General features: G+C 44.8%; 1 protein-coding gene across 1 annotated transcript in view; it reads left to right on the top strand.

Annotated features, from left to right (window-relative positions):
- Nucleotides 1–23,531, top strand: part of LOC106569478 (uncharacterized) — a 199,875-nt gene that overhangs the window by 132,299 nt on the left and 44,045 nt on the right. Inside the window, exons 4-5 of the mRNA XM_014140868.2 lie at nucleotides 524–643; nucleotides 2,146–2,313. Coding sequence (XP_013996343.2) covers nucleotides 524–643; nucleotides 2,146–2,313 — 288 coding nt within the window. The remainder of the gene's footprint in view (nucleotides 1–523; nucleotides 644–2,145; nucleotides 2,314–23,531) is intronic.

Consider the following 23,531-nt stretch of genomic DNA (forward strand, 5'->3'; position numbering starts at 1 on the left):
GGGGAGACAAGGGGGGCGACCGACAGACGGAGAGATTGAGAGGGAGCCAAAGGGGATTGTGACAGAAATGAAGAGAAATGAAGTGAGACAGACAGAATGGAGAGAGAAAGAAGGTGTACAGCAGGGGAGAAGGAAAGTGAATAAAATATTTGTCACACTGCTGCCGAAAGAGAGAGAGGGGTGAGAGAGAGAGAGAGAGGTGAGAGAAAGAGAGAGAGAGAGAGAGATGAGAGAAAGAGAGAGAGAGAGAGAAAGAGAGAGGTGGGGGTTGTCAGCTAGCCAGTCAATCAGTCAGTCAGTCAGCCAGTGTGTATTTGGCTCTCTGGCAGTGCTGAGTTAATGTACTGCTGTGTCCAGTCTGTGTGTGTGTGTGTGTGTGTGTGTGTGTGTGTGTGTGTGTGTGTGTGTGTGTGTGTGTGTGTGTGTGTGTGTGTGTGTGTGTGTGTGTGTGTGTGTGTGTGTGTGTGTGTATGTGGTATGCTGTTTTATTAACACTCCTCTGCTCTCTCCCCTCCTCCCTCAGGTACTTCTATAATCCAGGTGACAGCGACAGATGCTGATGACCCAACCTATGGGAACAGTGCCAGGCTAGTGTACACACTTGTGCAGGGACAGCAGTTCTTCTCTGTGGATCCACAGACAGGTGAGTGCCTCTTGTTCTCCACTTAGTGGCCATGCACTCCCTCCCTGCCTCTCTGCTCCCTCCCTCCCCTCCTCCCTCTCTACCTCTCTGCTCCTCCCTCCCTCTCTACTCCCTCCCTCCCTCCCTCCCTCTCTACTTCCTTCCTCCCTTCTTCTCCCTTCCTCCCTCTCTACTTCCTCCATCCCTCCCTCCCTCTCTCCCTGCTCCCTCCCACCCTCCCTCCGCCTTCCCTCTCTGCTCCCTCTCCAGCCAACCATTTTCTTCCTTTACAAGTCTCTTTGCAGTGTGTATCCCCACAGCTCTTTATTTCTCTCCCTTCTCTATCCCTATCCCTCCTTCAATCTCTCTCTTAGTCCCTCACAATGTCTGTCAGGCTTGCCCATTCCTCTCTATCTACCCCCTCCCCATATCCCCTTCTCTCACCTCCCTCCCATTCGCCCCACGTCTCGTTTCCCCTATTCCCTCTCTCGGTGTCCCCTCCTGCTCCTTCTCAGTTAATCCAGTTCAAGCTGGCAGAAATGTATTCAGACTGCCAGAGTCTATGTGCATCCAACAAACTGCAGCAACCGCCTTAAATTATATTTTTTGAAGGCGGAAAAACAAAAAGATGTCTGCTCAAAGGGAGATGTCAGGAAAGGTTTGGGAGAGATTAAAAAGGCTCAAAGGACCTGTCTCTTCACTAAAATCTACTGTGTGTTTTGGGGGGCTTTGGTGTCAACCCAGGCAGATGGGAAAGTCTTCTGCACACTGCCTGAGAGGAAACCGTGGGCATTTCAAACATCACATTTTGTCCTCTGTTGCCTCACTAGGTGATTGACAGCCTGCAAGCTAGTAAACACTGCATTTTATACCGTATGTTTACTGTACGAGTGTGTCGCCTAGTTAGGTATTTTGAAGTCTGTTTGCTGAGTGAGTGTGTGTGGGCATATGTGTGTACTAGTTGGATTTATTCTATTTGTCGACAAGGGGATATTATAGGTAGACAGCGTCTGCAATGCCGTTATTGAATTCTGATGCAATTTAATTAATTGTTGGAGGCACCTCTGGTATGAGTGAAGAGGGTTCTGCTGGTGGGGTTTTGTATGCTAATTGGTTATATTATCCTAATTCTGCACAGCGTATGTTAACTGAAGCTCTCGTCCATTAGCAGGGTTTGCATGCAGAGCCGGTCCACTCTGTTCGCTCTCTTCATTTAAAAAGGTCTCATTCTGTACACACACACATCCCAGAGCCACATCACATTTGCTCAGGTATTGATGCTGGTTGCTTGTTAATTCCCTACATATACCCCATCAAAGCCTCATATTTTCACTAGCTTTACAAGAGTATACATTATTTCAAGGTGATTTAGCTACCTTGGCTGCCAGTCTCCTGGTTTGGCTGGGTTTGGTGAGCACAGCTAGAGGCAGCCTCTGTATGTGAAGCAGAAACATTGTCATTCTGCATAGTGGAAATGATTGATCTTGAACTACTGTATGTCTTTGGTGTGTGTGTTTTCCCAGGTATCCTGCGTACAGCAGTACCTGATATGGACAGAGAAACCCAGGACCAATACCTGGTTGTCCTGCAGGCCAAGGACATGGGGGGCCATCTGGGAGGTCTCTCAGGGACCACTACTGTCACTGTCAGGCTGAGTGACGTCAATGACAACCCTCCTCGCTTCACCCAGAGTGAGTGACTCTTACACACATATCACATGCACACATGCTCACACACACCCACAAATATACTCACAAATATACCCACTGTGACGTGGTAAGGTTGGACCCAGGTGCAGAGAAGAGACCAGACGAGGAATCAGTGGTTAAGGATAAACATAATACTTTACTGAGAAACGATAGCCGCAGGATCACAGGACACTTGAAAAAAACAACTAACACTATGTCTCGAAAACGCACTCATGAAACGACCGCACACGTTAAACAATTCAAGCTTCTGCAAAGGACAACAGAAAATACACCTCTTTTAACATAATGAGTAAATTTGACTCACCTGAGTGTCGTTAATGTCTCTAGGACGGTCTGTGCCGCCCTCTGATGACAGGTGGAACCATGACACCCACACACACGAGCATACACACACACACACACACACACACACACACACACACACACACACACACACACACACACACACACACACACACACACACACACCTGTCCCTCCCACACACACTCTAAGAGATTTACTTCATCAATCAATCGCTCTGAGCTAGAAACACAATTTGCCACCTTGGGGCAGTTCTGGTGGCAATGGGCAGGGTTCTAAACGGACCACATGTACACTTAGGCTCCTTTGAAGCATCCTAGGAGAGAGGAGAGGAGGAGAGAGGAGGGGAGGGGAGGAGAGAGAAGGGGAGAGGAGGAGAGAGGAGAGGAGAGATGAAATAAGAGGAGGCGAACCAATGGTGAAGTGCTACCATTAAACCAGACTTATTCTTCCAGCCTGTTCATTGCTGTTAGTACCCCTGCCGCTGCAGTGTGACAGTTGGGGGTTAGGACACTACCAACGCCAGGCTCCCCGCCGCTCTGCTCAATTACATACCCGGGCCTAAAAGAGACTCACAATCCAACCTCTTTCTCCCAAAGTCAGTGCTGCTTACTATATTTCACATGGCATTTACCATTGGGGGAGGATTAAATAGGAATGAATGAACCAAGTGTTGGTGAATAGTATTATATTCCCTAACAAGTTGTAATGGGATGGTTTGATGAACCAGGTATTGGTCAATAGTATTATATTCCCTAACAAGTTGTAATGGGATGGTTTGATGAACCAGGTGTTGGTCAATAGTATTATATTCCCTAACAAGTTGTAATGGGATGGTTTGATGAACCAGGTGTTGGTCAATAGTATTATATTCCCTAACAAGTTGTAATGGGATGGTTTGATGAACCAGGTGTTGGTGAATAGTATTATATTCCCTAACAAGTTGTAATGGGATGGTTTGATGAACCAGGTGTTGGTCAATAGTATTATATTCCCTAACAAGTTGTAATGGGATGGTTTGCGGGCCGCAACACAAATGTATTCTCTGACATCACGAGACTCATAAAAGCCTCCTGGGTTTTGCCTCCAATCCCTCCATTCACAACTTTCTTCGAGGAGCCAAGCAGTACTATAGCGTTGTTACCATATGACAGCTTTGATAGCTGTCAAGGTATGTCCTAACACCAAAACCTGACAACCTGTGGAGCTTGTGAACCCAGAAGGATATAGAGATCCACTGTGTAAATTACACCCCTACAATGTTCTAGGAACCATATGTGGGCTGCTCCTTAGCCAGGGCAGAACATTGATTCATAGCTCAGGGGCAGTTGGCTGGGAAGATGTTCCACATGCGGACTCAGGTGCTCCGTATCCAATCTGGAGTTTTATGCACTTTTAAAAGCCTTGGCTGCCAAGGGGAGTGGAGACGCACCCTGCGCCCGGATGATGGATGGATTGGTAGATTGTCTGATGGATGACTACATAGGTAGGCCTGATAAGATCAGTGTCTTTTTTATGCAACAACGAGATGAGAGACAACGATACAGAGAGGGTTTCATCATAAATATTACTAATTTATTTCCCCAGCGTGTGTGCCGGTTAATGAGAACATTTGACTTGGGAAGAATTAGAGGGATGGGGGGATGGTGAAAGATGGGAGAAAGAGAGAGAGAGGGAGAAAGAGAGAGAGGGGAAGAAAGAGAGAGGGGGAGGTAGAGAAAGACAAAAATGAAGAGGACGAGAAAGAGATAAAGAGAGTCCTCCTTAGGGAAGGAGAAAGAGATAAAGACCAGAATGATAGTTTGACTGGAGATATGAAAGGACAGAGGGAATGGGCAGAACAGTAAGAGGGAGGAGGTGAAAGAAAGAATGGAACAGGGCACACAAAGACCGCCAGAAGGAGAGAAATACTCACACTGTGAAATCTATGAAATAAGGAGCGAGGGAGCGAGAGAATGGACCAGAGGGAGGTAGGATGGTAATCACGGTAATTTGTCCTCTGAGGAAATGAGCGAGAGGAAAAGAAGAGAAGTATGAGTGGGTGAGGTGATGAAGTTGCAGGGGAGTGAGAATGGCAATGCATAACAGCTTAACCCTGCGTGTGTGCATGTGTGTGTTCTTGAGTATGTAGCCTATTTGTGCCATGGAGCTCTTTGGCATCAACTCAACTCGTCGGGTTTGGAGGAGGAGGAGGAATGCTGCCTATGACCCCAAGAACACCATCCGCACCATCAAACATAGAGGTGGAAACATTATGCTTTGGGGGTGTTTTTCTGCTAAGGAGACAGGACAACTTCACCGCATCAAAGGGACGATGGACGGGGCCATGTACCGTCAAATCTTGGGTGAGAACCTCCTTCCCTCAGCCAGGGCATTGAAAATGGGTCGTGGATGGGTATTCAAGCATGACAATGACCCAAAACACACGGCCAAGGCGACAAAGCAGTGGCACAAGAAGAAGCACATTAAGGTCCTGGAGTGGCCTAGCCAGTCTCCAGACCTTAATCCCATAGAAAATCTGTGGAGGGAGCTGAAGGTTCGAGTTGCTAAACGTCAGCCTCGAAACCTTAATGACTTGGAGAAGATCTGCAAAGAGGAGTGGGACAAAATCCCTCCTGAGATGTGTGCAAACCTGGTGGCCAACTACAAGAAACGTCTGACCTCTGTGATTGCCAACAAGGGTTTTGCCACCAAGTACTAAGTCATGTTTTGCAGAGGGGTCAAATACTTTTTTCCCTCATTAAAATGCGTTTTCCCTCATTTTTGACATGTGTTTTTCTGGATGTTTTGTTGTTATTCTGTCTCTCACTGTTCAAATAAACCTACCATTAAAATTATAGACTGATAATTTCTTTGTCAGTGGACAAACATACAAAATCAGCAGGGGATCAAATACTTTTTTCCCTCACTGTAATTAATTGTAGTGTGTACAGTACTCTATATATTTTGTACCAATTGAGAACTTTTTGAGAACTAATTCCCTGAGATCTGGATCTTCTCTGGAAAATCATTATTTTAGTCTTTTTGGGGTTTACTGCCAGGGCCCAGGTCTGGCAGTACTGCTCTAGCAGGTCCAGGCTCTGCTGTAGGACATGTGCTGTGGGTGACAGCAGGCATAGGTCATCTGCGAAGAGTAGGCATTAATCTTCTGAATTGTGGAGACTAACACCAGGGGCTGAGGATTTTTCTAGAATAGTGGGCAATTCGTTAATGTAAATATTGAAGAGTGCAGGGCTCAGATTGCAACCCTGGCGATGACCCCGCCCCTGGTTAAAGAATTCTGTTCTTTTCTTACCAATTTTAATGCTGCACGTATTGCCAGTATACATTGATTTAATTATGTCATATGTTTTACCCCCTACACCACTTTCAATAACTTTGTAGAACAGTCCTGTTTGCCAAATAGAATCAAATGCTTTAAATCCAATTTGGCTTTTACTCTCTCTCTCTCTCTCTCTCTCTCTCTCTTTTGTCTCCCTTTCTCCCCCCACCTCTCTCTCTCCCTCTCTCTCTGTCTCTCTTTCTCTTTCCCCCAACCCCCTATCTCTCCATCTGTTTTTCTCCCCCACATACACCCCCAATGCTCCTAGTCACCCCCTTCACACTGTCCTTTCACACTCCCCCATCTGTTCCTGTTTTAGAGCACCACAGAGAGCCAATCACTCTCTCTGATTGTTAAATAGAAGCATCCATGCGGGAATTCTCCCCTCTGTCCTAACAATCAGTCACAGTACACTCCAGTCTGACCATAAACCTGCATGTATTAACCAACACTTATGCTCCCATCACACCATATATGTATTTTAGTAGCCTAGCTTGATGAGGGCCACAGAATGCTCCAGAGCAGTCTCAGTAAGTCTTCTGGCTTGTTCGTACAGCGCTGTAAAAGTTATGACCGCAGATATCCTTTGTATGACACTAATGCTGCATAGGGAGACACTTGAGTTTTGAGTGTTGCTAATTCAAACCATGTTCAGGGAACTGTCATTTAGTAATTGGGTCAGTAAACCCATAGAAAATGTGTCCATATCAGTAAACATCATATATAGCAACTCTATTATCAACTAATGTGGTGGTGGCCACCATTGGTAGAATTTCCATCTCATCAGTGCTATACAATAGCAAATAGCAACCCTTTGCTGTACAGTATACAACATTGCATCTACTGTCTTGCTCAATGTGACATTGAAAAGGCCTTTGTGATTCGACCGCCTCATCATATGCTTGAGGGCTATGTTGTATGGCATCGACAAATGTAATCTGACTTAAAAAATAAGCTGATTAATGTATGTTTATGAAGCTGTAATGATCTGAGGAGACGCTACATTTAGCTGACTAATCCTTTTTTATGTGAACATCCTCTTCCCATGTTCTTCTGCGTCACCCAACTCCCATCTCTACTCTACATCTTTCCAATGTGACCACCCAACTCCCATCTCTACTCTGGATCTTTCCAATGTGACCACCCAACTCCCATCTCCACTCTACATCTTTCCAATGTGACCACCCAACTCCCATCTCTACTCTGGATCTTTCCAATGTGACCACCCAACTCCCATCTCTACTCTGGATCTTTCCAATGTGACCACCCAACTCCCATCTCTACTCTGGATCTTTACAATGTGACCACCCAACTCCCATCTCTACTCAGCATCTTTCCAATGTGACCACCCAACTCCCATCTCTACTCTGGATCTTTCCAATGTGACCACCCAACTCTCCTCTCTCTGCATCTTTCCAATGTGACCACCCAACTCCCATCTCTACTCTGGATCTTTCCAATGTGACCACCCAACTCCCATCTCCACTCTACATCTTTCCAATGTGACCACCCAACTCCCATCTCTACTCTGGATCTTTCCAATGTGACCACCCAACTCCCATCTCTACTCTGGATCTTTCCAATGTGACCACCCAACTCCCATCTCTACTCTGGATCTTTCCAATGTGACCACCCAACTCCCATCTCTACTCTGGATCTTTCCAATGTGACCACCCAACTCCCATCTCTACTCTGGATCTTTCCAATGTGACCACCCAACTCCCATCTCTACTCTGGATCTTTCCAATGTGACCACCCAACTCCCATCTCTACTCTGGATCTTTCCAATGTGACCACCCAACTCTCCTCTCTCTGCATCTTTCCAATGTGACCACCCAACTCCTCTCTACTCTACATCTTTCCAATATGACCACCCAACTCCCATCTCTACTCTACATCTTTCCAATGTGACCACCCAACTCCCATCTCTACTCTACATCTTTCCAATGTGACCACCCAACTCCCATCTCTACTCTACATCTTTCCAATGTGACTACCCAACTCTCCTCTCTCTACATCTTTCCAATGTGACTACCCAACTCCCATCTCTACTCTGGATCTTTCCAATGTGACCACCCAACTCCCATCTCTACTCTGGATCTTTCCAATGTGACCACCCAACTTCCATCTCTACTCTGCATCTTTCCAATGTGACCACCCAACTCCCATCTCTACTCTGGATCTTTCCAATGTGACCACCCAACTCCCATCTCTACTCTGGATCTTTACAATGTGACCACCCAACTCCCATCTCTACTCTGCATCTTTCCAATGTGACCACCCAACTCCCATCTCTACTCTGGATCTTTCCAATGTGACCACCCAACTTCCATCTCTACTCTGCATCTTTCCAATGTGACCACCCAACTCCCCTCTCTCTGCATCTTTCCAATGTGACCACCCAACTCCCATCTCTACTCTACATCTTTCCAATGTGACCACCCAACTCCCATCTCTACTCAGCATCTTTCCAATGTGACCACCCAACTCCCCTCTCTCTGCATCTTTCCAATGTGACCACCCAACTCCCCTCTCTCTGCATCTTTCCAATGTGACCACCCAACTCCCCTCTCTCTGCATCTTTCCAATGTGACCGCCCAACTCCCCTCTCTCTGCATCTTTCCAATGTGACCACCCAACTCCCATCTCTACTCTGCATCTTTCCAATGTGACCACCCAACTCCCCTCTCTCTGCATCTTTCCAATGTGACCGCCCAACTCCCCTCTCTCTGCATCTTTCCAATGTGACCACCCAACTCCCCTCTCTCTGCATCTTTCCAATGGGTGCCTGCCACCCATTGACGTTACTTATCACTGTTGTCCCTCTATATGACATGATGAAGATGGGAAGCTTGTTTGAATGCATGAAAATGATTCCGGAGGGCAAGTTCACTGAGTGTGAAGGAGGGATGGAGGAAGGATGGGAAGAGGAGATGAGGAGGGATGGAGAGAATAGAGTGAGAGAATAAGAACTAAGCAAACTGCCTCGTCGCAGCCATAAGGACAGTTACAATCATGTGAGCCGAAATAATTTAATCTCATTCTGGGTGTGGAAACAGTGCATTGAAACGTTGCTAGTCTTATCTTTGGTTCAGGGCTAGGCTGCAGGCCTCTGGGGCTGCGAAGCGTGGATGGGCCTTGCCATGTGACTGTGGAGACCTGGCTGACTGCTGGGAGGACAATTTATGGACAGCTGATTGGGTTGGCTGGGAGAAGGCAAACACGCACGCAGCACAGTACACACACACATACACACACACATACAGTACACATACACACATACATATACACAGACAGTACATGCACAGTACACACACAGTACACACAGTACACATACAAACAGTTTACACACAGGGATCCCTCCTGATAGAGAACCCCTCAGGAGGCTATAGTTAACAGTGGGCCATGAAAACGTCCCTGAAATCGCTCCATTGTATCACAACGCACAATTAGGCCCGGGATTGGATTGCATTGCACCAGAGTTTGTAATGTGGCGTGGTGCTGCTTGGATATGCTCCTTTGGGGCGCTGCTTGCCTGCTCTGCCCTGCCTGCGTGGTTATGACTGTTACTGCAGCGGTGGCCCAGAGATTTGACCTGGCACACGGGGGTGTGAGGGAGAGAGACGTGGTGTTGTTAGGGTCGCAGTGCCACTGCCTCCTGGGTACTGGCTTTCTGTTGTGATTAAAGGCCTGGGCAGTGAACAATCAGACTGATATACAGACTGTGTTGTGATTATAGGCCTGGCAGTGAACATTCAGACTGGGGTACATACTGTTTGTTGTGATTATAGGCCTGGGCAGTGAACACTCAGACTGGGGTACATACCGTTTGTTGTGATTATAGGCCTGGGCAGTGAACACTCAGACTGGGCTACATACTGTTTGTTGCGATTATAGGCCTGGGCAGTGAACACTCAGACTGGCATAAAGACTGTCTGGCTGGTTGTATTAGAGCAACAGCAATCCAGCTCTAGTCCCTGTGAGGAATACACTAACAGAACTCTCCTAGATGAGCTTTGTCCTCCACAGACCCCATGCAGCAAAAGTGGCTGTGGGGAGATATTAATCTCTCACAGTAATCGCTACAACACAAGGTAGAATAGACATACATGCCGCTGTGGCTATGGAAGCCACGATGGTCTAAATTCAACATTCGGAGATTTCCAGGACTTCTTGAAAATACAAATGAATCAGAAAAGGAAGAGGGGAGAGTTTGAAACATCATTAAAGCCAGAAGTGGCTATTTGTTCCAGCTTTCAGGAATAACCTTGGGCCATCGTCATCGTCCCGTCACCAGTGGTGGAATGAAATCCATCAAGATGCGCCTCCGTGTTCTCCCATTTTCGAGAGTGCGACCTGGGAAAAAAATGCCATCCGATTTTTTGCCTTCCTTGTCATCTAACCTGGCAGTGTGCCCTGACGCAGAATAATAGGAGTTAAAGCCATTCTCATTGTGCAGAGCCATCAGTGGAAGGAAGGAAGGCAGAGCGGAGGGGGAGAGCGAAGTGATTTCCATGCTAATGGGAATGTTCCCGGCAGGGCTCTCTCTCTCTCTCTCTCTCTCTCTATTTCGCTCTCTCTTTCTGTCTCTCTCTCTGTCGGCGTCGATGCAGACGCCTGCCTGATGAGTGTAGCTGCTGGACTGTGAGCGCCACGGGGGGCTTGCCCATCCACGGCTCGGGTGGTGCTTCTGCTGCTGGCTGGCTGGCTGGCTGGCTCATGTAGACACTGCCACTCACAGAGGGGGGTAAAGTTAGATAGGGGTGGGTGGTGATGGTGCAGGAGAAGGAGGTAGGGTTAAAATAGAGCCTAGCTTGAAAATGGAACACAGAGAGGATATTAAATGCCCCGGGGGAAGTGTCTAGTTGGTCGAACTTTTGCATTTGCCACTCTTGCCACTGAGGGGATTCAGCAGAGGTTTGGGTGGCTGCCTGGTCATGTCCAACCGAACACGTTCCCTGGGGTCCGCTGCTCAAGTAGCAAGAAGTGGAAATGTGTCAGTGATCTCCCAGCAGATATGATAAGTGGTGGGTAATAAGGAGCGTTTCAAAGAAACAATCCTGTCCGCTCTCATCTCTTATGTATGAGCCTGGCTGGGATACTGGTTCAATATTATGTAGGTAATACTCCGCGCATAAATCCACATCAACATCCCCCTGAATGCTTGTTTTCTTAAACAAATGCTCACCACTTCAATGTGTATATAGTAGAGTATATTGTCAAATATGGAACTAGCAAATTCATCTGCAACTGAAAGGCTGTTCTGCTGTGCTCTAAATCCAGCTGTTTCAATGGGTTACAGATGAGTGGTGATGTGAAGTAGTTAGTGGTGAATAAACACAGCCATTAGACTGTTATTATTGGACATGTGGGGAACAGACCTCAGTTGCCCTGCAGTCGCTGAGGAGAGGAGGCCTGGAACATTGCGCTATAGTCCTGTCCAGATCTGTATGTGCCAACTCCTCTGACCCTCGTTGTCAGTTGGCTAAAGCACATACTGTGTCCTGGAATGGGCTATGATGAACAGTGCCTCCAAGGCCAAGAAGAAGCCAGCAGAGAGGAAAGGTCAGGGTCATGTTCAGTTGGCAGGAAAACGGGAGAAAATATTTCGAACTCGACCCTGGACTTAACCTTTGACTCTCCCTCCAAGGCCCTGGAGAACTCACTAAGATCATCAGAACATCTCTGCCTTCCATTCTCTCGTCTATACTGTAGTCTACAAAGACCTACTGAACACGGTTCTGAACATTTGAACTGGACCAACCTGTTCTGATTCTCCGCACCTTAGCACACAAAATATTTAAGTGTCTATGAAATGGGTATGGTAGTAAGGCGCACTGGTTTGTGTCAAAAACTGCAACGTGGCTGGGTTTGTCATGCTCAACAGTTCTGCGTGTGTATAAAGAATGGTTCACCACCCAAAGGCCATCCAGCCAACTTGACACATCTGTGGGATGCACTGGAGTCAACATGGGCCAGTATCCCTGTGAAAAGCTTTTGCCACCTTGTAGAAAGGTGTTCTTAATGTTTTGTACACTCAGTGTACATTGATGCTACACACACATCACAACTGCTGCTACCAGACTGTTATTATACTGCTCAAGTAATGCACTTCTTATTGTTGTTTGCATTGTTGAGAAGGAACCTGTAGTAAGCATTTCGTTGAACGATGTATACCATGCGTATCCCGTACATACGACCAGTGGTTGGAACCTAAATCATTTTCCAGTCTTTTCGAGCTGAACATAACCATAATTTTTGGGTTTTGTTCCAATGTTCCAACTAGCAAAATAAAGTTTTGAACCGGTTCAAACCCCAAAAAGTACTGGTTGATATCGTTCCTTTCTGCACGTTTTTGCAATCAACCTTTTTTTTTTTACATTTAGCTCAACATTAAATTACCTCACCAATCAGTGCTATGAAGCGGGTAAGCCATTTAATCTGTATAGGAAAGTCATTAAGAGCAAATTGTATTTTGCCTTAACAGCATGGTATAATCATAGTACAAGACAAACACACATACTGTGCTGCCAGTCACAGTGTAGGTCGCAAGATGCAACTGAAATTTTGCGGATGAGGAGAGGGCGAGAGAGGATGGAGGAATATTGCCTTGAAGCACTGGGCAACTTGTTATGACATGCATTATTTGAATTAGGCCTACAGAGTTATACCTACGGTGGAGCGGCTTCTATGGAGGAACTCTGAATGTCTTTGAACTTCCGGGTTGGTTAAACGTTGGACCAGAGCAAACATTAGCTAGCTAGCTACATCCAATGTGAAATGGAATTACTATAGTATCCTTAACTAGCATTGCAAAAGTTAATCCATTATTTTAAACACCTCCAAAAAAATTTATAAATTTAACCGGTTCCCATGCGTTTAAAATAATGGTTCTGTTTCGGAATAGTATAGATCACTTTCGTTTCCGGTTCGGGTTTTGTTCCTCAAATAATTTTGATATTTTCCGGTTTTTGGTTCTGTTCCCGGAACCGGTTCCAACCCTTGCATATGACAAATGAAAACTTTAAACTATGTACTCTTTCTATCTCCTTCTATATATGCCCACAGCTCTCTCTTTCTAGTCTTAGGCGACCCAACCCACAGAACATTTTGTTTGAAACAAATGTTTTCCCTGTTTCTAATAATTCCAATATTGCTAATTAAGTTCCCCGTCCTCAGAATAAGTTCTTATTAAAATAGAGGTGGTTAATATTAGCCTCCTTTTTATCTCCCCATTTCTTTCCTCTTTATTAATATTTCCTCTAAAGTTCAGCGCTTTCTGCTTTAATTACACAGTAAAGGGTCGTTCCATGAAATGGGTGCCTTTTTGCACCCCTTTGATATTATAAGTAGAAATTTTGCACCATGAAAAATAGCCTGTTATATTAAATGAAGTTGTCACGTCCTGACCCTTGTAAGAGGTCATTTGCCATAGTAGAGCGGTCAGGGCGTGACAGGTGGTTGTGTTGGGTGGTTTTGGGTTTTCTGTTTATATGTGGGGTTTTTCTAGTATTCTATTTCTATGTTTTGTTTTCCAGGTTTTGGCCGGGTATGTTTTCCAATCAGAGGCAGGTGTCTTTCGTTGTCTCTGATTGGAAGCCATACTTAGGCAGCCTGTTTTCCTTTGGGGTTTTTGGGTAGTTGTTTCCGTTTAGTCTAGTGTACCTGACGGGACTGTTGTTGGTCATTTGTTGCTTTGTTGTTAAAGTGTATTCATTAAAGACAAAGAATGAGCACTATGCACGCTGCGCCTTGGTCTCCATTCAACGACCCCTATGACAGAAGTGCACTTTAAGTGCACCCCCCTAGAGTCTATTGATGCACCGGTGCGTCTTTCTAAGTAGCATAATACAAAAATCCCCATCAAAATCCGTCAGTTTAAAGGTGGACTATTCAGAAATCGCTCCGGCATTTCCTGGTTGCAAAAATTCTAATAGTTTGCCTAATTTCAGTTTATGTGACAAAACAAGCAAGTATAGTGTACAGTAGATAATCATTGTATATACCACTATATATTTACAATATATTTTCCATAACCAAAAGATTGTACTTTTAGCTGTTTGAAGATAGTGTACAAAGCCGAGAGTAAAATATGCAAAAACTAAACTTAAGAATGGGACGCATAGAAATAGCGCACATAGAACATATCTACCGCTTCTTGGACTTGCTTTCATTGAGAATGACAGATCTGTAACACACATTCTATGTGAATTTGGTTGCACCCAAAAAGTTACATATTGTTGTTTGTCAGACCAGGAGACATCCCAAAAATCGGTCTTCTCACGAAAATATCTGTAGAATCCAAACGGCCTACAAACTATTATGACCACTCTATAAAAGGGAATATTCTCATCGAATCCGATGATGTTCTCTGTTTCGCTCTACGAACCCCACAGGTGTCACGAGATTCATCTAAAGGTAAGCCATACAAATTAATGGAAGTATGGAGGTGATTTTGTGCCAACAAAAATAAGGGGTTAAATATGTGTAAACAAAATATATTTCTTGAGCTTTCTTATATCCCCTAGATATAGGACAGACACTTCACAACCCTATTCCTTATTATCATTTTTTGACCCAGTTCAGGAAACTAGGCGTATTTCGCGTAAACTTTTTTTTAATCAAAATGCATTTTTTGGCAGAAATCCCTTCTCGAACTTGTGAACTTTCATGTGCCTTAATAACAAACGTGTATGCCATCTGTAAAAATGAATACAATTGTTAAATTACGAGCCTAGATGGTTTAGACACAGAAAAAGTCAGCAACCTTCCCGCTAGCCATGATTGGCTGAGATAACGAGTGGGATGGACAGGCCAAGAGATGAGTATGGATTGGTCTGCCTGTCACATGCGTCGAAAGGATTGGACCAAGGCGCAGCGTGTTGAGTGCTCATCTTCCTTTTTTTAATGAGAGAACACTTACACAAAATAAACAAATGACAAACAACAGTTTCGTAAGGTACCACAACTATACGAAAAACAACCACCCACAAAACCCAAAGGAAAACAGGCTGCCTAAGTATGGCTTCCAATCAGAGACAACGAAAGACACCTGCCTCTGATTGGAAACCATACTCGGCCAAATCTGGAAAACGAAACATAGAAAATGAAAACTAGAACACATTCCCCTGGAAACAAATCCCAAAACACACAAAACAACCCCCCTGCCACGCCCTGACCATTCTACTATGGCAAATGACCCTTTTCACTGGTCAGGACGTGATAATACCCCCCCCCCGGAGGTGCAGGCCCCGACTGCAGCTCAAACAAAAAATCCCCACAAAAACAACCCCAAACCTAAAGGAAGGGAAGAGAGGGTGGCCACCGTCTACGACAGTTCCTGTGCTACACCCACCCTTCGCCAATCCTCCAGCCACGGAGGTGGCTCTGGCTCCGGGCGTAGCCCCCGTTCTTCGCTGCCAACCCCCGCTGGAGGCTCTGGACTGCAGACCGTCGCTGGAGGCCCCGGGCTGCGCATTGTCGCTGGAGGCCCCGGGCTGAGAGGTGTCGCTGGAGGCCCCGGGCTGAGGGGCGTCGCTGGAGGCCCCGGGCTGAGGGGCGTCGCTGGAGGCCCCGGGCTCAGGAGCGTCGCTGGAGGCTCCGGGCTGAGGAGCGTCGCTGGATGATCCTGACTGAGGAGCGTCGCTGGAGGCTCCTGACTGAGGAGCGTCGCTAGAGGCTCCGGGCTGAGGAGCGTCGCTGGAGGCTCCGGGCTGAGGAGCGTCGCTGGAGGCTCCGGGCTGAGGAGCGTCACTGGAGGCCTCCTGCGTAGAGCTGGGACCGGTCACCCCAGACTGGGGAGACTTACAGGAGACTGGGTGCGCAGAGCAGGCATGGGGCACACTGGGTCGTGGAGGCGCACCAGAGGTCTGGAGTTCAGGGCTGGCACACCCCGTCCCGGCTGAATGGTCACTGTAGCCCGGCATGGGCGGAGCGCTGGCACAGGGCGAACTGGGCTGTGCTGGAGAATGAGGGCTGCCGTGCGTAGAGCAGGCGCAGGGTAAGCTGGGCCGAGAAGACGCACTGGAGACCAGATACGTTGTGCCGGCGCACTTCTCCCTGGTTGCCGGCCAACTCTCGCACGGCAACGCTGAGGAGCCCGTACTGACCGCACCGGACTGTGCGTGCATATGGTCGATACAGTGCGCATTTCCACATAGCTCGGTGCTTTCCTCGTCACCCGCTCCCCACGGTAAGCACGGGGAGTTGGCTCAGGACTCCACCCTGACTCTGCCCAACTCCCCGTGTGCCCCCCCCCAACATTTTTGGGGGGCTGCCTCTCGCACTTGCCTCTTGGCTTATACAGCGCCTCATAGTAACGCCGCTCTGCCTTCGATGCCTCAAGTTCCTCCTTCGGTCGGCGATACTCCCCAGCCTGCCTCCAGGGTCCTTTCCCATCTAATATCTCCTCCCACGTTCACGACTCCAAGTACTTCTCCTGTTGCTCCCTTCCACGCTGCTTGGTCCTTCGGGTGGTGGGTGGTTCTGTCACATGCGTCGAAAGGATTGGACCAAGGCGCAGCGTGTTGAGTGCTCATCTTCCTTTTATTAATGAGAGAACACTTACACAAAATAAACAAACGACAAACAACAGTTCCGTAAGGTACCAGGACTGTACGAAAAACAACCACCCACAAAACCCAAAGGAAAACAGGCTGCCTAAGTATGGCTTCCAATCAGAGACAACAAAAGACACCTGCCTCTGATTGGAAACCATACTCAGCCAAACCTGGAAAACGAAATATAGAAAATTAAAACTAGAACACATTGCCCTGGAAACAAACAAACCCCAAAACACACAAAACAACCCCCCTGCCATGCCCTGACCATTCTACTATGGCAAATGACCCTTTTCACTGGTCAGGATGTGACACTGCCATAAAGCTATCTGTCTATTTGAGCTGGTCAGTATGTACTAGGTAATCCTGTCTAACACAGCTTTTTAAAACATGTATTGTGTATTAAAACTGCATAAATGTTGCTCTCCTCTATCTGGAGGACCGAGTTTTGAAGTCAGTGGAATTTGAGTATGATAGCTAAGGAGATTGAGAAAACACCTGTCTCCGGATTACATCTTCAAACTAAGGGCAACCATGGCATCCGAAAGGAGATGTGTCCATCCATGGTGTATACGGGTAAGATAGTCTAGCTAGCTGCATTTTCAGATATTACACATTTCTAATTTTGACAGAAAGTGGTTTCATTTCAAGTTGAAGTGTACTGTTAGCTAGCTAACGTTAGCTGACTTGCTCGCTAGCTAACATTATATGTATGCTCTTATTATTCGTATCTCAGAGCCATTTGCTTGGCTACTTATAGCCTAATATTAGCTAGCTAACATTGAACCTGGTTGGTTATCTACCTGCAGATTCATGCAGAGTAGTAACGTCATGAGTTGGGATTATGGTTCATTGTTTAGCTAGCTAGTTAGCTACATGTCTCCACTATGCAAGTAACCATTTCGGGTGTGTTCGATTTCAGAGCGCTCTCGTCTGAGTATGCCAGAGCGCAGAATAACTGATGAATTTACTAACGCTCAACAGCGGTTGAATATGGCCGATGTCGGCAAAAAAGCATAATTAAATTGTTGCCAGCAGCACAGTTACAGTCACCAGTGCTCTAGATAACATGAAAACAACCTAACCAGCTCTGCTAGGGCGAGTAAAATTGTCAGAGTTTGGGTGGGGGCTAAAGCTTAAGAGCATGTGAATAATGCTGAATGGGTGTAGACAGAGAAGAGTTCTCCAGTAGGTACCAAAACATTCAAAGGCCATTTTCTCAAAAGTGAGGTTACAAGTTTATCAACTTTCAAAGCAGAAATACTTCCCCATTGTTCCTCAAATGCAGTGTATGATATACTGTATGATTTTGTAGCTCTGTGTCTCTGCTTTTATCCAATGTAAAAGATACAATTTCAAATTTTGCTACATAAGACCGAATCAATGTGGTCGGTCAGATTTATGACTGTGTTATTCAATGCGTTTTTACAGGGTATAGTAGTAAAGGCCCCCAACGGCTTAGACTTTTAATATAGACCACATGGAGAATTAAATAAATCATATTTTTTTATAGGAATAATGGCTTGCTAAAGTGCCAAAATACAGCATTTTGACATGTCCCTCAACCCTGTGTCACTTCTAGGAAGATTTCAACCCACTTAATCCAACAATTTCACAAAGTTTCACCATCATTGTAAAAACCTAGCTATTTTACTGTTTTGACAAAGTTATTTCTGAATATTATTATTTATATTCATGTGATTAGTCAGTGATGCATTTACGTCTGTCCCTCATTTTATGGCCAACCCTGTTATGCAAACATTTTCCTCCTGTAGAATAATGGACCATTCCATTAAGTTAAATGATTCACAGCAGGTCACATCATTTGGGTCTCCTGATCAGCATGGTGGAAAAGTAAGTAAGTAATCTCTTTTTTGGGGGCCTATTCATAATTGTTTAATCATCTTTGACTGAGGTGGTCAAATTTAAGACCTTAAAGGCCCAATGCAGCCATTTTTATCTCAATATCAGAACATTTCTGGGTAATAATTAGGTACCTTACCATGATTGTTTTCAACAAAAATAGTCAACAACAACAAGCTTCTTAGCAAGAGCAATTTCCCAAGCAAGAATTTTGCTCGGGAGTGGTCTGAGTGGGGAGGAGAAAACTGACAACTAGAATTTATTGGCAGACAGGTTTGGAACTCTCTTTCTTATATTAACTAATTGACCACCTGGTGATGTAACCAGGCAGGCCAAAACTCCAGCCCACCAAAGCAGCTATTTCAGGCGGTCTTCTCAAACACCGTTTGCACTAAAATGGAATTATCATAATTTTTACAATTTTTACAATATTTCAACCTCATAGAGTGGAAATATATATAACACACAGAAAAATCATGTTTCTGAACATGTCAACCCTGTTCGCTCAATGTTAGGAAAACTTGAATTTGATTACTTTCATTGTGTGTGAACATACAGTACAGTACCAGTCAAAAGTTTGGACACACCAACTCATTCCAGGGATTTTCTTTATTTTTACTATTTTCAACATTGTAGAGTAATAGTGAAGACATCAAAACTATGAAATAAAACATATGGAATCAGGTAGTAACCAAAGAAGTGTTAAATGAATCAAAATATATTTTATATTCTTCAAAGTAGCCACCCTTTGCCTTGATGACAGCTTTGCACACTCTTGGCATTCTCTCAACCAGCTTCATGAGATAGTCAGCTGGAAACAAAAAGATGGCACCGATATAATTTTTTTTTAATACCTTTATTTAACTAGGCGAGTCAGTTAACCTGTCTGGGCTAGGAGGCAGTATTTTCACAGCCGGATGAAAAACGTACCCAATTTAAACAGGTTACTACTCTGGCCCAGAAACTAGAATATGCATATTATTAGTAGATTTGGATAGAAAACAGTTTCTAAAACTGTTTGAATGGTGTCTGTGAGTATAACAGAACTCATATGGCAGGCAAAAACCTGAGAAAAAGTCAACCAGGAAGTGGAGGATCTGAGAATTGTAGTTCTTCTTTCTAGTCCCTTTCAAAACTACAGTATCCGTGGGGTTACGTTGCACTTCCTAAGGCTTCCATTGGCTGTCTAAAGCCTTCAGAAAGTGGTTTGAGAATTCTCCTGTCACTGGGCAGATAATAGGAGCTCAGTTTCTGAGTGGACTGCCTGGCAACAAAGGGATTGGATATGCGCGGTCATGCGAGCACGCTGTTCCTTCTTTTTCTCCTTGAATGAATACGCTATTGTGCGGTTGGAATATTATCGCAATTTTATGTAAAAAATACCATAAAGATTGATTTTAAACAGCGTTTGACATGCTTCTAAGTACGGTAATGGAACATTTTGACTTTTCGTCTCTGGTTCCGCGCTCGCGCGTTATGCCTTTGGATAAGTGATCCATACGCACAAACAAAACGGAGGTATTTGAACATAAATATGGATTATTTGGAACAAAAACAACATTTCTTGTGGAAGTAGCAGTCCTGGGAGTGCATTCTGACGAAGATCAGCAAAGGTAAGAGAATATTTCTAATACTAATTCTGAGTTTAGGTTGCCCCCGAACTTGGCGGGTGTCGGTATAGCTCACCGTGATGGCCGAGCTATGTACTCAGAATATTGAAAAATGTGCTTTCTCCGTAAAGCTATTTTAAAATCTGACTCAGCGGTTGCATCCAGGGGTAGTCTATCTATAATTCTTTAAATAATTCTTATATATTTTGTCAACGTTTATGATGAGTATTTTTGTAAATTGATGTCCACATTCACCGGTCGTTTTGGTGGGAATACATTTTCTGAACATTACGCGCCAATGTAAAATGCTGTTTTTGGATATAAATATGAACTTTATCGAACAAAACATACATGTATTGCGTAACATAATGTCCTAGGAGTGTCATCTGATGAAGATCGTCAAAGGTTAGTGCTTCATTTAGCTAACCTAAATGAAGGTTAGTGCTTCATTTAGTTAGTGCTTCATTTAGACGCTAGCGTCCCACGTAGCCCATAGAAGTTAAGAACAAATTCTTATTTTCAATGACGGCCTAGGAACAGTGGGTTAACTGCCTTGTTCAGGGGCATTTTTACCTTGTCACAAGTCCAACGCCCTAACCACTCGGCTACCTGCCGCCCCGGCTTCGCTTCAAGTCCTTAGGAAATTGTGCAGTATTTTTATTTTTTTAATGTATTATTCCTTACATTGTTAGCCCAGAAAACCTTAAGTGTTATTACACAGAGCTAGGAAGAACTATTGGATATCAGAGAGCCATCAACTTACCAGCACAACCAGTACTACGACAGGGAATACAACTTTCCCGAAGCGGATCCTTTGTCTGCACCTCCCAGAGCATTTGAATTGATTCCAGAGGCCAACCCAAAACAACGCCATCGGAGGAGGAGAGCTGCCTTCTTGTGAGGCTCCGGATGCGTGCACACCACCCACCACTTCCGAGTATATTACTCGCAAATGTCCAGTCCCTAGTTAACAAAGTCTACGAAATTAGGGCAAGAGTTTTCTTTCCAAAGAGCTATCCGGGATTGTAACATACTCTGTTTCACGGAGACATGGCTAACGGTGGACTTGCTGTCGGAGTCCGTACATCCAACGGGATTTTCAGTGCATCACGCCGACAGGAACAAACATCTCTCTGGTAAGAAGAAGGGCGGGGGTGTATGTTTCATGATTAATGACTCATGGTGTAATTGTAACAACATACAAGAACTCAAATCCCTTTGTTCACCTGACCTAGAATTCCTCAAAATCAAATGCTGACCGTATTATCTCCCAAGAGAACTCTCCTTGGTTATCATCACAGCCGTGTTTATCCCCCCGCAAGCGGATACCAAGACGGCCATCTAGGAACTTCACGGGACTTTATGCAAACTGGAAACCATTTATCCTGAGGCTGCATTTACAGTAGCTGGGGATTTTAACTTCTCTAGGGTAGGGGGCAGTATTTTGACGTCCGGATGAAAGGCGTGCCCAAATTAAACTGCCTGCTACTCAGACTCAGAAGGTAGGATATGCATATTGTTCGTAGATTTGGATAGTGTAACGGCTGTCTTCGTGAAGAGAGGACCAAGGCGCAGCGGGTTGCGTGCTCATCATTATATTTATTGAATGTGAACACCAAAAAAAAAACAATAAACAATGAAACGAAGACAGGAAACAGTTTTGCAGGCTACACCAACGCAATGCAAAAACAACTACCCACAATTAACAAACAAAACACATCCCTATATATAGGACTCTCAATCAAAGGCAACTACAAACACCTGCCTTCAATTGAGAGTCCAACACCCAATTACCTAACATAGAAAATACTAAACTAGAAAGAACATAGAAATACAAAAACATAGAACATAACCCAAAACCCGGAAATAATAAATCAAACACCCTTCTAAACAAACCACCACCCCGAACCACATAAAACAAATACCCTCTGCCACGTCCTGACCAAACTACAATCACAAATAACCCCTATACTGGTCAGGACGTGACAGATATAAAATACTCTGAAGTTTATAAAACTGTTTGAATGATGTCTGTGAGTATAACAGAACTCATATGGCAGGCAAAACCCTGAGAAGAATCCAACCAGGAAGTGCGAAATCTGAGGCTGTAGTTTTTTCAAGTGATTGCCTATCTAACACACAGTGACTTAGGTTCATTTTGCACTTCCTAAGGCTTCCACTAGATGTCAACAGTCTTTAGAAAGTTGTTTTAGGCTTCTATGGTGAACAGAGAGCGAACAAAGGAAGTTGGGAGTTGTTGACTCAGGAAAGGATATGAGTTCATTGGCGCGCATTCACGTGAGCGGTAGCTGTATTCCATTACATTTTTCAAGACATTGGAATCGTCCGGTTGGAATATTATTGAAGTTTTATGTTAATATTTTATCAACGTTTATGATGAGTATTTCTATAAATTAATGTGCTCATTCACCGGAGGTTTTTGAAGGAAAAACATTTCTGAACATTACGGGCCAATGTAAAATGGGGTTTTTGGATATAAATATGAACTTTATCGAGCAAAACATACATGTATTGTGTAACAAGAAGTCCTATGAGTGCCATCTGATGAAGATCATCAAAGGTTAGTGCTTCATTTTAGCTGTATTTCTTTTTTGTGACGCCTCTTCTTGCTTGGAAAATGGCTGTGTGGCTTTTCTTGTTTAGGGTGTGTCCTAACATAATCTAATGTTTTGCTTTCTCCGTAAAGCCTTTTTGAAATCAGACAATGTGGTTGGATTAACGAGAGTCTTATCTATAAAATGGTGTATAATACTTGTATGTGTGAGAAATTTGAAGTATGAGATTTTGGTTGTTTTGAATTTGCCGCCCTGCTATTTCACTGGCTGTTGAATAGTGTGCCCCGCAGGTGGGACGGTCACGTCCCACATACCCAAGAGAGGTTAACAAAGCTAATCTGAGAACAAGGCTACATAAATTCTCTCAGCATATCGATTGTAGTACACGAGCGAGTAACACACTCGACCACTGCTACTCTATCTTCTGCGATGCATACAAGGCCCTCCCCCGTCCTCCTTTTGGCAAATCTGACCTTGTTGCTCCCCTCCTATAGGCAGAAACTAAAACAGGAAATGCCCGTGCTTAGGTCTATCCAATGCTGGTCTGACCGATCAGATTTCCCGCTTCAAGATTGCTTCGATCACATGGACTTGGGATATGTTCCGGGTAGCCGCAGACAATAACATTGACGTATACGCTGACTCGGTAAGCGAGTTTATAAGGAAGTGTATAGGAGATGTTGTACCCACTGTGACTACTAAAACCTTCCCTAACCAGAAACTGTGGATTGATGGCAGCATTCGCGCAAAACTGAAAGCACGTTCCATCGCATAAGGCGACTGGAAACATGGCAGAATACAAACAGTGTAGTTATTCCCTACATTAGGCAATCAAACAAAGCGTCAGTATAGAGATAAAGTGGAGTCGCAATTCAACGGATCAAACACGAGACATATGTGGCAGGGTCTACAGACAATAACGGATTACAAAAAGAAAACCAGCCCCGTCGCAGACATCGACGTCTTGCT

Source organism: Salmo salar, chromosome ssa14 (genome assembly GCF_905237065.1).
Source record: "Salmo salar chromosome ssa14, Ssal_v3.1, whole genome shotgun sequence".
NCBI classification, from domain to species: Eukaryota; Metazoa; Chordata; class Actinopteri; order Salmoniformes; family Salmonidae; genus Salmo; species Salmo salar.